Below are 18,691 nucleotides of genomic sequence, written 5' to 3'. Positions count from 1 at the left end.
AAAGCAGGCAGGGGACGAATCTCCCCTAAAGTTTATAGAAGGAAGCCAGAGATGGGGTGGGGACCAGGAAATTGTGGGGTCATAGGACACAAGGGGACAGACAAGTGCTCAAGAGAGAACCCATCCTTGGGGGAATTCAGGAAGAAAAAGCTGGATCTGGATGTAGGTATAATTTTTAAGAACAGAGAAAGGCAGAGCTTTTTCACTGATTCTGATTTGAGACTTTGCTCCCATGGTGAGAGCAAAAGGACCAGAGTGCAGGGAGAAGATGAGATGGAGCCAGGAAGAGCCTGTGTTCTACATCAGGGGTTGGCAATGTTTTTTTCTGCAAAGAGAGAGTAAATATTTTAGGCTTTGCACCATAGCGGTTTCTGTTGTGATTACTCAACTCTGCAAACACACCCACATAAAGAAGGGGCATAGCCATGGATTTATTTAACCTATAAAAATAGGCAAGGAAATTAAAAAACAACAACAACAACAACAAAAACAGGCAGTAGGCTGAATTTGGCCCATAGGCCCAGCTGTAGTTTGCTGACCCTGTTGTAGACCAATGACTCTGGAGGGTGAGTGTGAGAATTAACTTGAAGCTGGGTAGCGAGAGAGTACAACACTCAGGGCATGGATATGAGACACATAAACTCATTTTATATAGCTGGATTGAATTGTATAGCTGGATTGAATTCATAGAAACTGTATTTCATTCAATTCAGGGTTTTTCTACTCACCCCCCCCAAAAAAAACCCCACCTTTCTCTGGGGTTTTGTCTACATTCCATGATTATGCAGCGTTGTGGAGGGATTGGGCACTGTGGATGGGGCTCTGGTTTTCACCGCTGTTAACACAGTGCAGAGTCTGTTGAGTGTTATTCTAGCTGGTCTTCAGTCACCAGTGGGAAGGGTCTCTGAAGCTCCATTCTGGGGTCTTGAGCACACTTCTCCTTCCTGTCGAGCCTACCTCCTGTCCCACAGCTCAGGTGGTGGGTTCCTGATGTTCTGCCAGTGTGGTGCTTGCATGTCTGGCTGCCCAGAGAGACCATTTCGTCTGCTCCTATGCCGCCCTGAGGACAGGCAACCCCAGGTTGCCTCACCAGGCTGTCTCCAGGAAAGGGCACAAGAATTTTTCTGTTCTAGGATTCCCGAATGACATGGAGTTTCTATAATCTTTCAATACACACATCCCAGGGTGCAGTCTGGGCATGAAGGTGGGAGGGACAGAGCTCAGGGCCTTCTCATGCACTTAACATGTCTTGGCTCTTTTCATTTTCTCTTTATTTGTCTCCCAACTTGGGGAAATTTAGTGTCTGGGATCTTGAGGCTTAGGCTTTGGTGACTAAAAAGCCAACAATGAACTCCTTTGTGCTTTGTATATGTTCTCTTGAGGAAACAAATGAAAATGATCCTAGCTTAGTGAACAGGGAGGAGGTTCACAGCACAGAGTAGAGTACAAGGGAAAGAACCAGTACCCCATACCAGGTAGGCCTAACAGCTTGGGCAGCTCGGTCCCCCACACCCCTTGGGTATCTGTGCTTACCAGATACAAAATGAATCTTACTCCGTAGCTTTCCATCAAAGGAAGGGTGTGGACTTTTGGGTTTCACAAGCATGCATTGAATCTAGACTGTCATTCGTGGCTGAGTAAAGATGTTACTTAATATATCGGTCAGAGTTCACTGAAATAAAACAGAAAGGAAAATTTCAAGCAGTAAGGAATTAATATGGGAGAAGTTAGAAGAGCAGAGGAGCAGGTTCTATGCTGAGTCTCCAAGAGGATGCTCAGGGTCACCCTGTAGAACTGGTCTGCCAGGGAATTGCTGTGGTCAGGAAGATGGGGAAACAGGAAGCTAACACAGAGCTGTTGGCTCCAGAAAGGCACTGCCTTAGCTGCCATCTAGGGATAGGAAAGCTGCCTGCACCATAATTACTGGCTCCAGAGTGATGGCTTGTCAGCTAAATCTAATATACACATTATGAATGCCCTGTCTTGCCTTTCAATGCCCTCGAAGCTAGCAACTAGAAACCAAGACGCCACCACAGCACAATTCCACAGCCCTGCTTGCCAGCAGAGACAACAGTCTTAAAAGGGCATCTGTCCCGCAGAGCTTAAATCATATCCACAACGTTAGCTGCAAGGGAGTCTGGGAAAGACTGTGTCCCATTTTCCCGCCTTTACAATAGAGAACATACACTAGAGTAGAAGTAGGTGTCGTGGATATCCGGCCAGCCAATTCTTAGTTTATGGAATATTTTGCTTCTCTGAGCCTCCATGCTGCAAAAAAAAAGGGTAGTATCTATTTCACAGGGTCTTTGTAGATCCTGGCAGCTCTCTCGCTTTAGGACTTTGATGCAGGTCTGTCAGACCGGTGATCCTTACACACACACACACACACACACGAAAAATTTTTCAAAACTTAAAAACAAAACAAAGATCATGGTTAAACACCCTGATTTTATTGGTCTCATGTTAGAAATATTTTAATTTTAATGAATGTTCTATTGTCGATATTTACAGCATCAAGGAGAGAAATTTCAATACATTTTTAAAAATAATAATTGTGAGAACACAAGCATAACGCAGTGACAGTGACTGCGATTTGCTCAGCACTAGATTACCTCAAGAGTTTTCTTTTCTCCCCGTTATCAGTGGGGCATATGAAAATGTGCTCATGTGTAGATGAATTTTGATTCAAACTTCAAGCCTCAACTAACAAAACTGATCTGCATCTGACTGAAAATTTCAAATGGCTGCATTTCCAAATAGGTCAATGTCACATCCATCTCCAGGCCGGGAGAGTCTACACCTATCAGCGAGAGAATGGTAGAATTCTTAAAAGGCATTGTATGAGTAAATGGGTGTCCTTTTGAACATATTCTGACTTAGTTCTGAAGTTCTAGGAAAGACTTCATAGTTGTTGAAACTATTCTGGTGTGTGGAATAGATGCAGAGTGTTTCCAATGGGCCCTTTGTTTATGGGTCAGGGCTGAGATGCCCTGACCACGCATGAAATTCCTAAAATCCTGTTTGATTTTGAGATCTGATTTTATAAAATCTGATAACGATCCTACTGAACTCAATAGGTCAAATTATCTTAGAGTGGGATGCAAGGGGATGGGGCTTAAACTATATCACCGCATTGAAAGCCTTTTGTAGTAAGTGTTATAGAAATCACAAGAGGAATCAGGTTCTGACAGCAGACAACCCAGATTTCAACACCCCCTTCCCCACCGCTGATTCTCTTTCCAGATGTCCAAGTTACTGAATGTCTGGGCTTCAGACTTCTCTCCTATAAAATGAGGATAATAATAAAGATGAGGAGGAGGAGGTTGAGGTTGAGATGAGGATGATGGTGGTGCTGCTGATAGATAAGATATATCAAATGATTATTATATGCAGGCTTTATCTGGGACTTTACCTGTACTAACTCATTCAATCTTCAGGACCACCCTTTGAGGTAGGTACCTAGGGGTTGGGGGAGGATTAAATAAGATAATGTGTGTAAAGCAATTAACATAGTACTTACCTATGGTGAACCCTCAATAAATGTCCATTATTATTACTATTATCATTGAATAATTGTGAAGAAAAAAATGAGACATTGTTTTTGAAACATCTAGCTCTATGCCTGGAACACTTGAATGCTCAATAAGCATTAGTTATTGCTGTTTTGTTGGTGAATTCTTATAATTTTATTGTTGTTATTTTTCTGTTCATCCAGCCTCCCAAACTTTAATCATAAACAGTCTTCAAAACTATTTCTCTTCCTATTAATTAAGCCTCCAGCTTCTGAGAGTTTGAATTCATTAATTCAGTTCTTTATTCAGCTACTATTATTAGGGACCAACCATATGCCAGGCACTATTCTAAGCATAGGAGATGCAGTGGTGAACAAAACAGACAAAATTCCAGCTCTCTTAGTCACCATTTTAAAGCAAAGCCGGGAAACAGTTTATATAACTGAACTAAAACAGACAAAAAGAGAAAACAGTAAGACAAAAAAATAAAAGATTAACAAATATAAAAGCAATGAAATAGTATAAAAAAAATACAGAAAAATTAAATGGTAAAAGGATGATTTCCAGTGGATAAAAATTGAAATTTCAAATAAATATATAGCAATGATGTTAGACAAAACTAAGACAATAAAAATTACATTTAAACAAGAAAAAATGTTTAAACTAAATATATAAGCAATATATAAATATGAAAGTAGTGACTAAAAAAACCTCTAGTTTGCTTAAGCCTCCAGCTCCTGGGAGTTTGCCCACCTGGGAGTCTGAACGGCTCTTAAAGACATGCAAAATCAAGCTCACGCAGAGCATTATTACCCCTCCCCTCCTTTTCCCAATCTAAAAGCATTGACTCCCACCTCCATCATCTTTGAGATGATCCAGTATAACCCTTTCAATGAGGGGTTGAAAACAAAAGCCCTATTTGAGAATTATCTGTTTTTAGAGATGGACAACTTTAGCTTTTGTTTTATCAAGTGAACACGGAAAATGTCTACCCTCTTGGGTGGGGAAAGAAAAGCAAAAAAAAAAAAAAAAAAAAAGGGGGAAAAAAAAAAAAAACCCCCCCCAAAAAAAAAAAGAAAAAAAAAAAAAAAAAAAAGTATACATGAATCACTGAATAAATTATCCTTTCATTTTAGCATTGCTAAAATTATTGAAAAAATACACATTAATGGACTCAAATTAGGGAATGTAATGACTCTCTGTTATGGGCTCGGCAATTCCTACCTCAGACTCTTTATTTCATTTATCCTTATAATGGCTCCAGCAGATGGTATTCTCATCTCCCTTTTGCAAATAAAGATACCAACACTCAGTTACTTGTCCAGGTCTCACAGCTATGAAAGAATGGCACAGAATTTGTAGTCAAATCCTCAGAACTCCTGAGCTATATTTTATTCTCTGTGCTTTTTCCTTGTATCCTTCTGTCACTGACTTTCCAAAGACAGTCAGCACTAACAGCATTTTCCTTGCATATGAGTGTTTTAAAAGTTGGTTCTGTGTTTAGGGAAAAAACACACCAACAAAGAGAAAAACAAACAAAATCTAGGTGATGGCAAATCCAAACCCATTGGTTGTTTGACAGATTGATCTCCTGGTGTTCTCCACCAACATACTTTCCAAAAGCAGGCACAACTATAAATTATGGAACACTACTCACTTGTATACAAAATAGACCATCTTTTTAATTACTAAGTAGGGTTGTCAGCCCCTTTCACACATTGAAATGACAACCACTAGTCCTATCACTTTTAAAAAATAAAGAATGAGGCATCTAAGTATCTTCATTTCTAATTGTGATATATATGAGTATTAGAATATATAATTTAAGAATTGCCTTTGTGGGAGCTCTCCTTGCAATGTCTTATACTTTAACCCTGTACCTCATATTAATAGGTTAAGGTGAAAGTAGGATAGACTGAGAGTTGCCTCCCAGGCAAACTCACACAAAGGCAATTCTCAAATGACTTCAGAAAGGAGAGTGGTTTCATTAAGTAGCCTCTGAGATTCCCTATTCACCCCTCTGATGCTGTTTGTGTTTGTGCAGCCGCTTTTAGCAATCTGGAGGGAGTACAAGATGTGTGGTTGGATAGAATGTTTCAGTCCTTATCTTCTAGGCATGGGGGCTCCCCATTCCTCCTGGGAATTGTCCTCCCCCTCTGGTTTATATTCTTTGCTTGAGACTGCATGCAAATACTACTGTTATCAATGGCTTAGATGCATGGCAAACTTTTTGTAAAGGGCCAGATAGTTAATATTTTAGGCTATTTGACTGCCATTGTAGTGTGAAAGCAGATGTGCAGGTAAATGAATGAGCTTGGCTGTGTTCCAATAAAACTTTATTTATGGTCACTAAAATTTGTATGTCATACAACTTTTACCTACCACAAAATAATTTTCTTTTGACTTTTTTTTCACTCATTAAACATGTAAAAACCATTCTTAGGTTGCAGATCATGCAGAAATAAACAGGGGGTGGAATTTTCCCTGCATGTTGTAGTTAGCCAACTCCTGGCTTAGCACAGTACTCCCGCTGAATGCTTATAGGCCGTCAGCATCTTGTATCTGAATTTGGAGTTTCCTCCATTGCTCCTAATCCTGCATTCTCTGCACCTGTTTTGGGCAATGTTTTTCATAAATTTACTCTGTTTTTTAGCTTTCAGGGATTCATCAACATTTTTGATACACCGAGGGAGTTGCATTCTAACTCTTAGAGACTATGCTGTTTCCATGAATTTTTCTCTTATTTTGTGGTATTTTTTTGACAGAAGGAAGTATAGAAGTTTGATGAGTGCCCTTTGACTACTAAGGTTTGTAGATTTGTTTACTTTGAAAGGATGTTAGGCAACTTCCCAAAATAATTCAAAGTCAGTCCTTTTTTTTTTTTTTAAAGATTTTATTTATTTTTTGACAGAGAGAGACACAGCGAGAGAAGGAACACAAGCAGGGGGAATGGGAGAGGGAGAAGCAGGCTTCCCACAGAGCAGGGAGCCCGATGTGGGGCTCGATCCCAGGACCCTGGGATCATGACCCGAGCTGAAGGCAGACGCTTAACGACTGAGCCACCCAGGTGCCCCAAAGTCAGTCCTTTTAAAATGTATTTAAGAAAAAAAAAATCAATATGGATTATAGTTGGTAAAAGTAAGTGTTGGAGAAGTCAGGTGAAATTTTTTGTCTGTCTGTGGTTCTCCAATAGGTTGAAGAGGGAAAAACTCAAAATTATTAGCAGGCACTAAATAGTCAATAATAATTTTCATCACAAGTAACAACTGGTGTTGGTGAGAATGTGGAGAAAACTGAACCCTCTTGCAGTCTTGATGGGAATGTAAACTGGTGCAGCCACTGTGGAAAACAGTATGGAGGTTCCTTAAGAAGTTGAAAATAGAACTACCATGTGATTTAGTAATTGTACTACTGGGAATTTACCTAAAGAATACTGAAACATGGGGCGCCTGGGTGGCTCAGATGGTTAAGCCTCTGCCTTGAGGTCAGGTCATGATCTCCAGGTCCTGGGATCGAACCCCACGTCGGGCTCCTGGCTCAGTGGGGAGTCTGCTTCTCTCTCTCCTGCTGCCTCTCCCCCTGCTTATGCTCTCTCTCTATCTGACTGAAATGAATAAAAAAAGTCTGAAAAAAAAGAATACTAAAACACTAATTCAAAGGGATACATGCACCCTTATGTTTATAGCAACATTATTTACAGTAGCCAAGATATGGAAGGAGCCCAAATGTCCATCCATAGATGAATAGATAAAGAAGATGTGGTATACATATACAATGGAATATTATTCAGTTATAAAAAGAATGAAATCGTGCCATTTGCATGACATGGTTAGAGCTAGAGAGTATAATGCTAAGCGAAACAAGTCAGTCAGAGAAAGACAAATACCATATGATTTCACTCATATGTGGAATTTAAGAAACAAAACAAATGACCAAAGGGAAAAGAGAGGGAGAGATGATAGATAGATGATAGATAGATAGATGATAGATAGATAGATAGATGATAGATGGGCAAACCAAGAAACAGACTCATAATTATAGAGAACAAACTGATGGTTACCAGAGGGGAGGGTGTTCGGGGGAGATGAGTGAAATAGGTGATGGGGATTAAAGAGTGCATTTATCGTGATGAGCACCGGGTGTTGTATGGAAGTGTTGAATCACTCACTATATTGTACACCTGAAACTAATATAACACTGTGCATTAACCAACTCGAATTAAAATAAAAGCTTAAAAAATAATAATTTTCATCAACTCCATCTCAGAAGTTTGAGGGTTGCTTTTTTGAAAATAATAGTCTGAAACAGCTTCTGCCAGGTGATCAGGAGTCTATAATCAAGCTCTAAAAAGATTAATGTCTAAAGACAATTTTAAGCAATGTAAGCTCCTTACTAGAAGGATAGCCTAATGTACTGATTAAGAGCATAGGGTTTGGAAGTGAGCTTATCAGGGTTCAAATCCAAGCTCCACCATTTATTATTTGTAGGACCTCGAGCAAAATGCTTCATCTCTGTGTAACTCAGTCTCCTTAGCTGTAAGAGGGAGATAAGAATAGAATTTACTTCATAGGATTGATGTGGATATTAAATGAATCACCATACGCAAAGTGTTTAGAACAGTGCCTGATACAAAGTAAGTTCTATGTAAGTGGGTGGTGGAGTCCTTTTTATTTGACAATGTGCTGAGATAGACCTAAAGGCTAATTCTATTTAGGCTACAGTGCATGTAAACATACTAGTTATTCAGCTCTATGCATTTGTTGCTGTTTAAAAAGTATGGAGACCTTGAAAGGTTTTTTTTTTTTTTAAAGATTTATTTATTTATTTGAGAGAGAGCAAGCAGGGGAGGGCAGAGGGAGAGGGAGAAGCCGACTCCCTGCTGAGCATGGAACCTGACGCGGGGCTTGATCTCACAACCCTGAGATCCTGACCTGAGCGGAAACCGAGTCAGACGCTTAACACACTGAGCCACCCGGGCGCCCCGAGAACCTGAAAATTTTAAACAACTAATATTTTATTGATTTCAAACTAATGGGTAGTTACTATCAGTCACTGGAGTCTGATGTGTGCACGTTCATGTGTCCTTGTGTGTGTGTATGTGTGTGCACACGCATACATATTTATATATGCGTTGGGAGTAGGGTATGGTATGTGAGTTACGTCTGTATAAAGAAGCAGAGAAACAGGATGTGCAATATTTTGTATATTGGAGGTATCCATTTTCCTATCCTATAGATACTCTCCTGCCACCGCAGGAGTTCCCCTAGAGCTACACCTTCCTCAGATGGCAATGTCAGCCCCCTCTACTCATCTTTCATTACCAGGGAGTCTCTGTTCCTCAGTGAATTTCCTTTCCATTCATTTTCAAATGACTTTTCTGGGCCTTGTTGAATATGCACAAGACAGAGGCAGACGTATGTGTATAGATAGATTTGCGTAAGTATAAATACAGTATATGTGCCCATATTTAAGTGATATAATGATAATATTGTGTTGCCATCTGAGTGAAAGCTAATTAATTCATCTATTGAGATGATAATGATTTCTTTCTCAGTTAATACAAGAGTTAAAAAAAAAAAAAAAACCCTGCAGAATTGTCCTAGCACTGTTTCTTTGATTCATCTTGGAATAAGGAGGTTTATTTCTGTTAACTATTGAACTATCAGTATCTACGATGGTTTTAAATGGAATCCTTCCTGGGAGGGGCTGAATATTCATGAATATTCAGGTTGACTAAAGAACATCATTGAGCTCATTGATTTGGTACCAGGAAAAAAACTAACTTCCTTCCTCCCTCCCTCCGTCCCTCAGCAGGGAGGAAGAGAGGGAGGGGCCTCTGGGATCTTTTCTTCCTTCCTTCCTTCCTTCCTTCCTTCCTTTTTCTTTCTTCCCTCCTTCCTTATTCCTTCCTTCTTTCCTTTTCTTGCCTAGAGACTCTCTTAAAATGCATGCTTTGGTATTTGCACTCCCAGTATCAATGTTGATCTGAAGCACAAAGTCTTTTTTTAGACTTTGTGTAGTTGGATCTGACATTTAGGAAAATGGTAAGATCTTTCCTACTGAAAGTTATACCAGCTGACAGATTCACAAGCAAGTCTATGACTTTTGTAAACCTTGCTATCTCTAACTTTTTCTTCAGCCTCTGTTTTTATGTTGAGTTAGTTACCAAGTCCTGAGTTTCCCTGTTTCCTCCTCCCTGTTCTCACCATCTAGTTCAGGTGCCAATCACCTCTCAGCTGTTCCACATTTTTTCACCTTAGGATTCTTCCCAAGATGCAGGTTAGGTCACACCCTCTTCGGCCAAAACCCTCTAATGGCTTCTCTTTCTGCATGGTAAAAACTCAACAGCTTTTGCATCATGTTGAAGGACATTTAACCATATTCTGTCCCACTACGTGCCCTTACCCACCTTCCACTAATTCTTCCTATACTCTACTCTCCTGCCAAAATAGATCATCTAACCTTCCTTGGCATTTCCGTAACTTTCTCATTTCCCAGAATGTCCTTCCTTCCTCACAGTCCATGTTTCAAAACCCTATTTATTCTCCAACACCTGGCTAAATTCTACTTCCTTCATTGAAGTGCTCTCTGATTTCCCCTACTCAGAATTAATCAGGGCCATTCCTAGCCATATAATACCTTTTCCTCAAGACACTCAATTTCTAGCTATTGGGACATTGTCATATTATACTTACTTTACTAGAACAATTTTTATTGACTTCTGCTGGAAAAAATTGTCATAACAAATGTACAAATCTCCATGTCTGTGATGAAATTTCTGCCTGAGTTTGAATCCTCCTAATTCACTTATTAACCATGTGATCATGGCCAAGAGGCTTAGTCTCTGTGCCTCTCTTCCACATCTGTAATATGGGAACATATAATATTATCTTCATCATAAAATTGTTATGAAGGTTAACTAAATGCAGGTGAAGTGGTTAGAACAACAGCCAGTGAGTGCTTAATAAACGTTAGCTATTATTCCAACAGGCTGTTAAAATAGGAAGGACCCTTGGTGTCTCAGTTTCAGCATTCATGAAGACGCTAGTTGCTACATCCAAAGTGAGCCCATCTTGCAGTGGGTAGTTAAGAAATAGTTAAAACCTCACCTACTTTGAGGGTATGAAGCAGTCAGGAGTTGGAAATTCTAGAGTAGTCTTTAAAGATTTTGGAGCGTGTGACTTGCGTGCTATAAATCCCATTGCAAGGGGGGGTCGTGTGGGATGCAGGTGTCTGCCCTGAGGACCACCACTGAAAGTATGGTACTTTTGTGAGGATTAGGAAAACGTGCCCCCCCTTCCCTAGGTGTAATCTATACATTAAGTAGGCCCTGCTACCCTATGCCCAACAAAAGGGTCTCCAACAGGATCACTTGAGGAAATTGATATGTATCCCTTACAGCTGAGGGACACAGGAGACTGGCATCTGACTTTCACCTGAAAAGCTGAAAGAGCAAGCGGTATGGTGGCTGCTTATGGATAAATGGGAGAGATTTCTCCTCCCCACAGTTTGCTGGACCAGAGAAAGCCAGCACAGGGTTGTCTTAAGCTCATGACAAGAAGGCCACATGGAGGGATTTCAGAGTAAAAAGGATGGAGGTGAATTGCCAAATTCCTACAGACAGTGCTGTCTGTCAGACGGAGCAGACGTCCGTCTGTAGTTGAGGAGGGGACGAGAGCCCTGGCAGGGGAGAGTGGCCGGCCCCAAAGAGCTCAGCCTGGACACGGATGACGGAGGCCGCAAAGCAGACAGGGCCCAGCAGGGGCAGCTCCTGGGGACGGGACCGTGGCCGCGGAGGGACCCTGTTATATGCGGAAGAAGGGGATATAAGTCATGGGCTAGAATAGAGATGTATTTGCCCTCATTGAGGAATTGCAAAGGAACAAATCCCAGTGGTGGGCCTTCTTTAAAGAACCCAACCCAAGAGAGAAGGAGTCGATTTCAGAAACTTGCTAGGCACAAGCCAGCTTCAAATAATACAGGCAACTAGCACTTTCCTGTTAATTCTTCCCCTCACCTCCCACAATCCTCTCCTTATTCATTGCTTCACCTTGACTCTGGAAGTGTCAGAAATTACAGTTAGCGGGGTGGAGGAGAAAGAGTAGAGGTGGCGAGTGGGGGAAAAAGAGAAAGAAAGGCAGTTGTGTTTCCTTCCTGCCTGCAGCTTACCTGTAATGAGCTGCTGCTGTGGCTACACCTTCTCAGGGGAGATGTTTGCTTTTAAATCAAGGTTGGAATTTGTATTATGACACTAGGCTGGGCATGTCAAATACTGAATTGAAGCCACCGCTGTGACCTCTCCCAGTCCGCCTGGTAAATAGCAACTCGTTTTGCAAGGCTTAGCTCAACACTTACTTCCGAGTCTGATCTCTTCACCCAGAACTGACCATTCTCCCTGCTTCCTCTGCCCAGCCCAGCCCAGGAACACTTAATTTCACTTGTTTGGTTGTTTGCATGGTTTTAACGCTATAAACGCTAAGAGGTCAGGGACGACTTACTCGCCTTTGTACCACTGGCCCCTAGAGCTCACTGGCACACAGCTGTCTCCCAATAAAGGTATAAGGAAAGTAACCTATCTTAAAAAAACAAAGTAAAGGGGAGCCTGGGTGGTGCAATGGGTTAAGTGACGGACTCTTGGTTTCAGCTCAGGTCGTGATCTCAGGGTCCTGAAACTGAGCCCCGTGTCAGACTCCAAGTTCAGTGGGGAGTCTGCTTGAGATTCTCTCTCTCTTTCTCCCTCTGTCCCTCCCACTGCTCCCTCTCTCTCTCTCAAACAAATAAATAAATCTTTAACCACTCCCCCCAAAAGTTAAGATTTTTCTTAAGAGAGGCTATAATTCAAATGTGTCTTTATCTTTGAGCGAGAAATTGAAAATGACAGCCTTCTGGATGTTGCGGTGAGGTTGAAAGTATCTTTGCCACCTGTACACTCAAGGATGACCCGGGGGCTCTCCAGGGTTTTTTTAAAATTTATTTGAGAGAGAGAGAGAGAGACAGCAAGAGAGGGAACACAAGCAGCGGGAGTGGAAGAGAGAGAAGCAGGCTTCCCGCGGAGCAGGGAGCCCGATGCGGGGCTCGATCCCAGGACCCCGGGATCATGACCCGAGCCGAAGGCAGACGTTTAACGACTGAGCCACCCAGGCGTCCCTCTCCAGGGGTTCTCCACACAGTGCTCTGGCTTGCCTGAATCCTAATGTGTTTTTCTGAGTAGAAGTTGTTAGGAGCCCTTTCACACCTTTCTGTGTTTCTTCCACAGGTTTCTTCAGGAGAAGCATTACCAAAAATGCCGTGTACAAGTGTAAAAACGGGGGCAACTGTGTGATGGACATGTACATGCGAAGAAAGTGCCAAGAGTGTCGCCTAAGGAAATGCAAAGAGATGGGAATGTTGGCTGAATGTATGTATACAGGTATTCACATCAAGCAATTAAATTCCACTAAAAATCTCTTAAGGAGGGTGCCTGGGTGGCTCAGTCGGTTAAGCGACTGCCTTCAGCTCAGGTCATGATCCCATGGTCCTGGGATCGAGTCCCGCATCGGGCTCCTTGCTCTGCGAGGAGCCTGCTTCTCCCTCACCCACTCCCCCTGCTTGTGTTCCCTCTCTCGCTGTATCTCTCTCTGTCAAATAAATAAATAAAATCTTTTAAAAAAAATCGCTTAAGGAGGCAGAAGGCAGGTAACTCATCTGATTAGTACTTCACATACTAAAGAAGGGATTGACTAAGCCATCGAACTTCTTGAAAAGGTAATGAGCCACTGAAATTGTCCAAAGTGTCAGCTACAGAGCATTTTATTCCCCTGAAAGAAGCAGCTTTTTGTTGTTCCTTGTTGCAAGAATCACATGTGGGGTGAAGTGGCATTAATCTGCAGTGAAAGTAACATGTAATAAGCTACCAAGAATGACAACAACCTAAAAATTTTCTCCAAATTTGATTTAATATCTTTATTATTGTTTAATTAGCATAAAAATTCACAGTTGTGGGAAAGATTAAGAATGTTTTATAAGGTATAACTGCCTCTGAATTGTCTAAATAGAGTTTTAAACCAAGTCATTTTATTAGAAGTCCTTCTTCTCTTAGTGCAGCTTTGAACCAATTTGTATAGGTTTACACAGGAAATTAACTACTGTGGGTTTTAATATAATTTGGCCCTTTGATCTGATAAAGAGACACTGTATTAACTGCTGGTTTTGTGAGGAACCATAATCTTCATCAATTTGGAATGCATGCTAGTATATAACATATTAATTTTTCATTCTGCAAATTCTACAGACCACTCAGATTTTGAGATATGTCCTATTCCTCCTCAAAACACACATGGCAAACAAATGTCCCCAAGGGGATGATAACATTCAGGGAGGGAATGCCACATGGAATAAAAGCCTTTGGAAGGTGACTCCTGTTCTATTGTTCCCACATTGTACAGGCGACTGGGATGGACCCAGAGAAATAATGTGTGCAGGAGGGGGAAAAATGGGTCAGTGTAAATAATCCAGCTCTGGGTGGATGAAAGTTTTATAGTAGATGATCACTATCTCCTCTTAGCATATGAAACAAGAGACTGCAGTAGGGACTACTGCTGGAATCCAATCTTGCAATGGAAATGCTTACTTTGATACTGGGGAGTTCATGTTGCTCATCACTTAAATATGAACTCATTCCAATGGGAGCACTGAGGACATTTTTCGTGATTCCACCCACAAGAGTCTGTACTATTATTAATGTAAACTTGTCCAGTAACAGATGCAGAGCTTTCATGTGAGCTTATAAAATAAATTCCCTGGACAAAGAAATTCCTGGAACTTAGTTTCATTAACATTGAGAGAGTAAGGACGTTAAATGGGAATATGGAAGATTGTTCTGCATTATTTTTTATAGCTCTGTTTAAGTATAAATTAATTTTGATATTATATGATTCTTCAAAAGGAAATTTCAAAGTCCCTTTGAGTTATTTCCATCTCTAACTATGTTCTCAATAATGTATACAGTTCTAAAGATTAAGAAGATTTAAAATTTTCCCTAAAGGATGTTGACATTTGTTTTGCTCAGTATGTGTTTACTTACGTGTGTTTAATGTGAAATTGAATATACTTTTTATGATACAATTATGTGAACATGGATGAGAAATAATATTAACATTATGTTGTGAAACACTAGCTTTCAGGGTCCCCCAGACCTGGAATGGGGAGAGTGTCATTCACTTTTTTATTGACTGAATACTTTGCATTTGTATAATGCTTTAGTATTACAAATTCTTTACATAAAGTACATTTTTTTAAAAACCCCAATTATCCTTAATCTATACAAAACTCTGTGAGGTAGATATTTTTCCTATTTTATAAATGAAGAAACTGAGAGTCACAGATGGATAAATTTCTTGTTCAAGGCCAAGTCTCAAAATTCAGAAGGGCTAGAATTAGCTCTGTGCCAAATTGCATGGATGTGAGCCGACTACACATCAACTGCCTCATGACCACAGACCCAATACGACTCCGTGGTGAAATCTCTGTGTTTTATTTTTTCAGGCTTGTTAACTGAAATTCAGTGTAAATCTAAACGACTAAGAAAAAACGTGAACCAGCATGCAGATCAGACCATTAATGAAGACAGCGAAGGTCGGGATTTGCGACAAGTGACCTCGACAACCAAGTCATGCAGGGTAATAACATGCAATGGTGTCCGCTAAAGCCCATAGCAGCTGAGCTTCTAGGCATGTAGCGACCTATCTGGGAGGCTTTAAAATTAGAGCCACCATAAGCAGAATTTCATTCCAGTTGTGCATTAAGTGGGTTTCTTCTTTTTAATTGAGAAAGTAATGTCTGCTTTGGTGTAGAAATTGAAATAATAGCAGTAAATAAAGTAAAATGAACGCTGTCTGTCTCCCTGACTCCATTCCACTCCTACTACCAAGAGGTTGCCAGTAGAAACGGTTCAGTGTAGAAACGGATTTTTCAGGTTGAGGGTTTTTTCTTTTTTTTAAGATTTTATTTAGTAGAGAGAGAGAGAGAGAGAACGTACAAGCAGGGGAGTGGTAGGCAGAGGGAGAGGGAGAAGCAGATTCCCTGCAGAGCAGGGAGCCCCCCGCTGCTGGGCTGGATTCCAGGATCCTGGGATCATGATCTGAGCCAAAGGCAGACACTTAACAAACTGAGAACCCCAGGCACCCCTCAGGTTGAGTTCTGATGACCATTTTCTTTTCTCTGTCATTAAGAAGGGAAATGTAAAGTGGGAAGGATGTTAATTCAGTAGAGGTTTGTGGATTAGTCCCTATCAATGGGTAAAATTGAGTCGATACACATCTGTGGAACAATAGAGAAAAGCCTTTCCCATAGAGCTCACAAATTATGCAAGAAATCCTTTGAACAAATTGAGACAAAATAGAGGAACAGCATTTTGGATGATTGGTTAAACACATGGTGATAATCCACAGGGTATATGGAGGAACTTTAATTTGCCATTAGTTGAGAAAACAAAAATCCATGCTTGCTTAAGTCACATTCTTCTTAATATTTATTATACTATCGACAAGGAAAACCTCATCCACATTTAGTTTTCCAAGTATAGTATTTTTGCATTCATTTCAGAAAAAAATAATTTCATATTATCTTGCCATAGTACTTCATCAATCACACTTTGGTATAAGGAAAGCGAAGAGTTGACACAATTATCCACACTCTTCAAAAGATGCTAGTAAGGGAGAAAGTGATGTTCAGGGTCTGAATTTTCCAGATTGATGACTCTACTTCAGGGCTAGGCAAACACTTTCTTCTGTAAAGGGTCAGATATTTTAGGCTTTGGCCACAAGGTCTCCATGACAACTACTCAACTCTTGCCATTTTAGTGCAAAAGCAGCATAGATAACACATAAACAAGTAAGTATGGTTGTGTTCCAATCGAGTCACAAAACCAGGTGGGTTTGGTTGATGGGCCATAGTTTGTCAACTCTTGCTTTATATGAATGCTCTAAAATGTGGGAACTTTTCCTTAGTGAACTTTCACTGAACTTCTCTCTGAATGGGCTTGATAGACTTCATATCCAGACTATTATATATTACCAAGAAGTACACGAAATGGATATTTTGTTATCCCTATTTTACAAACAGAAAAATGAACAACTTGGGACACATTTAGTGAAATGTGATATGGCTTGACCAAGGACCCAGAGTAAGCAATTACAGTACACATTATATCAGAGTGCATAGTTCCTGCCATATTTAGGGCTTTTATCAACAATTTCTGAGATAAGTTTACTCCAGATGGATGCACATATACAAAAAATGCCTTATAACCACCTTCCCTAACACCTTTTATTTTTTTGCCAGTGTAGGAGAAAACTGAACTCACCCCAGATCAACAGAATCTTCTGCATTATATTATGGATTCATACAGCAAACAGAGGATGCCTCAGGAAATAACAAATAAAATTGTACGTACAGGTATCTGAAAATACATGGGTTTAAAGTTAATATTTTCTGGAGCTTTTAGTACCTTGGAGGTAGAATTTATATATGAATTTGTTATTTTGAAATAATTAGAGCTGAGAATTTAGTTTATACATTTGAATTTCAGCAGCATTAAACAAAGAATAAGAAGTCTCATATCTATCTAGGTGATAGTAATTATCCTCCAAGGATCTGAAAAATATGAGCTGGAATTTAAATTTTATTATCCAAATCTGGTTCTTTAGTCTAATGATTTTGTGTTGATTTATCCTTTTATCTATTTATTTATCATTTGCTTTTTTTCCCCTTAAAATTTAGTTAAAAGAAGAATTCAGTGCAGAAGAAAACTTTCTCATTTTAACTGAAATGGCAACGAGTCATGTACAGATTCTCGTAGAATTCACCAAAAAACTGCCAGGTATTTTTATATGTAGATACTTTTCTGTCATACTGTGCAATATTCTTGTGACATTGAGTCAGTTCTGTTCATTGTAAAGTAGTGATTATTTTACATCTGATTTAAATTAATGTGTCTAAGTACTATAGGCATGAAATGTTAGAACCAGGTAAGATATGTGAAATCATTTGTAATAGTTCTTCTGAATTGATAGACTAAGAAATCGAGACTTTGCAAAGTTGTCATTTATCCATTTATTCATTTAATAAACGTTTGTTGATACCTATTTCATACTAAGTACCTAGCTATTACCTTCAAAGGGAATGATTAAAGAAAGTTCATAATAAAAAATTATATACAAAGTGCTGTTTGAACAGAGAGGAAGAGGTTGCTAATTGTATCTGAGAAAGACAGGGAGACTTCAAAGAAAATAATATTTTAATCGAGTCTAAAAGATAAAGCAGTTTTCCTGGTGGTATAGAAGAGAAGGAAACTTCCAAGTTGAGAGATCTGCTTGTGAAAATGTAAAATATAAGGCATAAATAAAAACAGGATTATTAGAGATGAGAGAGGAAAATTCAATGTGATTGCAGCATAAAGTGGTGGGCTCCTTGGTTAGACATAAGGTAGTTGGTACCAGCCTGATAAGGGTCTAACTAAGGAGTTTAATAATCATCCCCTGGACGGTAGAGAGCTTTTGGTGCCTCTTTGCTGTTGTTTGTGTTGACAGGGAAGTTATGGATTTATGTTATATAGATATGACTTGATCAGTTTTATATAAGATGGATTTGAATGGGGAGAGACCAAGGAGGAGGGATCAGTTAGGATGCTACTGCACTGATCAAGGCAGAGGGCTTGGAATAAAACAACAGCAGTGGGAGACCGAAAAGAAAACAAAATGAAGAGAGATTCAAAAATTGATAGGGCTTAATGAACAATTATATTTGTGGAATGAGGGAGAGGAACTTATCCATAGTCATTTGGATGGTGCCAGTACAGAAACTAGAATTCAAGATTCTTATCTCCCAGCTTCCCAATTCTTCCAGCTACATTATCAATGCTATCTAAGCCAATACATTTAAGTTGTTTCAGTGTTTTAAAAATATATTAGTACAATAGAATTCCATGATCTAAAAGAGTATAATTAATACCTTGTACAAGAGCATAACCCTGTAATATTAAATTATAGAAAGTAACTTCTGATGTAAGATTTTAATTAGACAGGTTAATTTGTCTTCTTTGGCCAGCATTATGCTATTATTTTATTAAAGTGTCATGGATAGACATAAGCCTACATAAAACTCATAAAATGTGAGGAGAAAGTGCTCATTATCATTTTAAC

General features: G+C 39.7%; 1 protein-coding gene across 4 annotated transcripts in view; it reads left to right on the top strand.

Moving 5' to 3' along the window:
- The window catches only part of NR1H4 (nuclear receptor subfamily 1 group H member 4), a 46,637-nt gene that overhangs the window by 13,582 nt on the left and 14,364 nt on the right, over positions 1 to 18,691 (top strand). For 2 of the 4 annotated variants that reach the window (XM_021687554.1, XM_021687553.2), the window contains exons 3-6: positions 12,769 to 12,909; positions 15,036 to 15,169; positions 16,838 to 16,936; positions 17,271 to 17,370. In XM_021687554.1, the coding sequence (XP_021543229.1) occupies positions 12,769 to 12,909; positions 15,036 to 15,169; positions 16,838 to 16,936; positions 17,271 to 17,370 (474 nt within the window). Of the gene's footprint in view, positions 1 to 12,768; positions 12,922 to 15,035; positions 15,170 to 16,837; positions 16,937 to 17,270; positions 17,371 to 18,691 lie in introns of all 4 variants that reach the window. The other 2 variants (XM_021687552.1, XM_021687555.1) reach the window with 2 other exon arrangements.

Source organism: Neomonachus schauinslandi, chromosome 5, assembly GCF_002201575.2.
Source record: "Neomonachus schauinslandi chromosome 5, ASM220157v2, whole genome shotgun sequence".
Classification (NCBI taxonomy): domain Eukaryota; kingdom Metazoa; phylum Chordata; class Mammalia; order Carnivora; family Phocidae; genus Neomonachus; species Neomonachus schauinslandi.
This window is presented reverse-complemented; position numbering and strand designations above follow the sequence as displayed.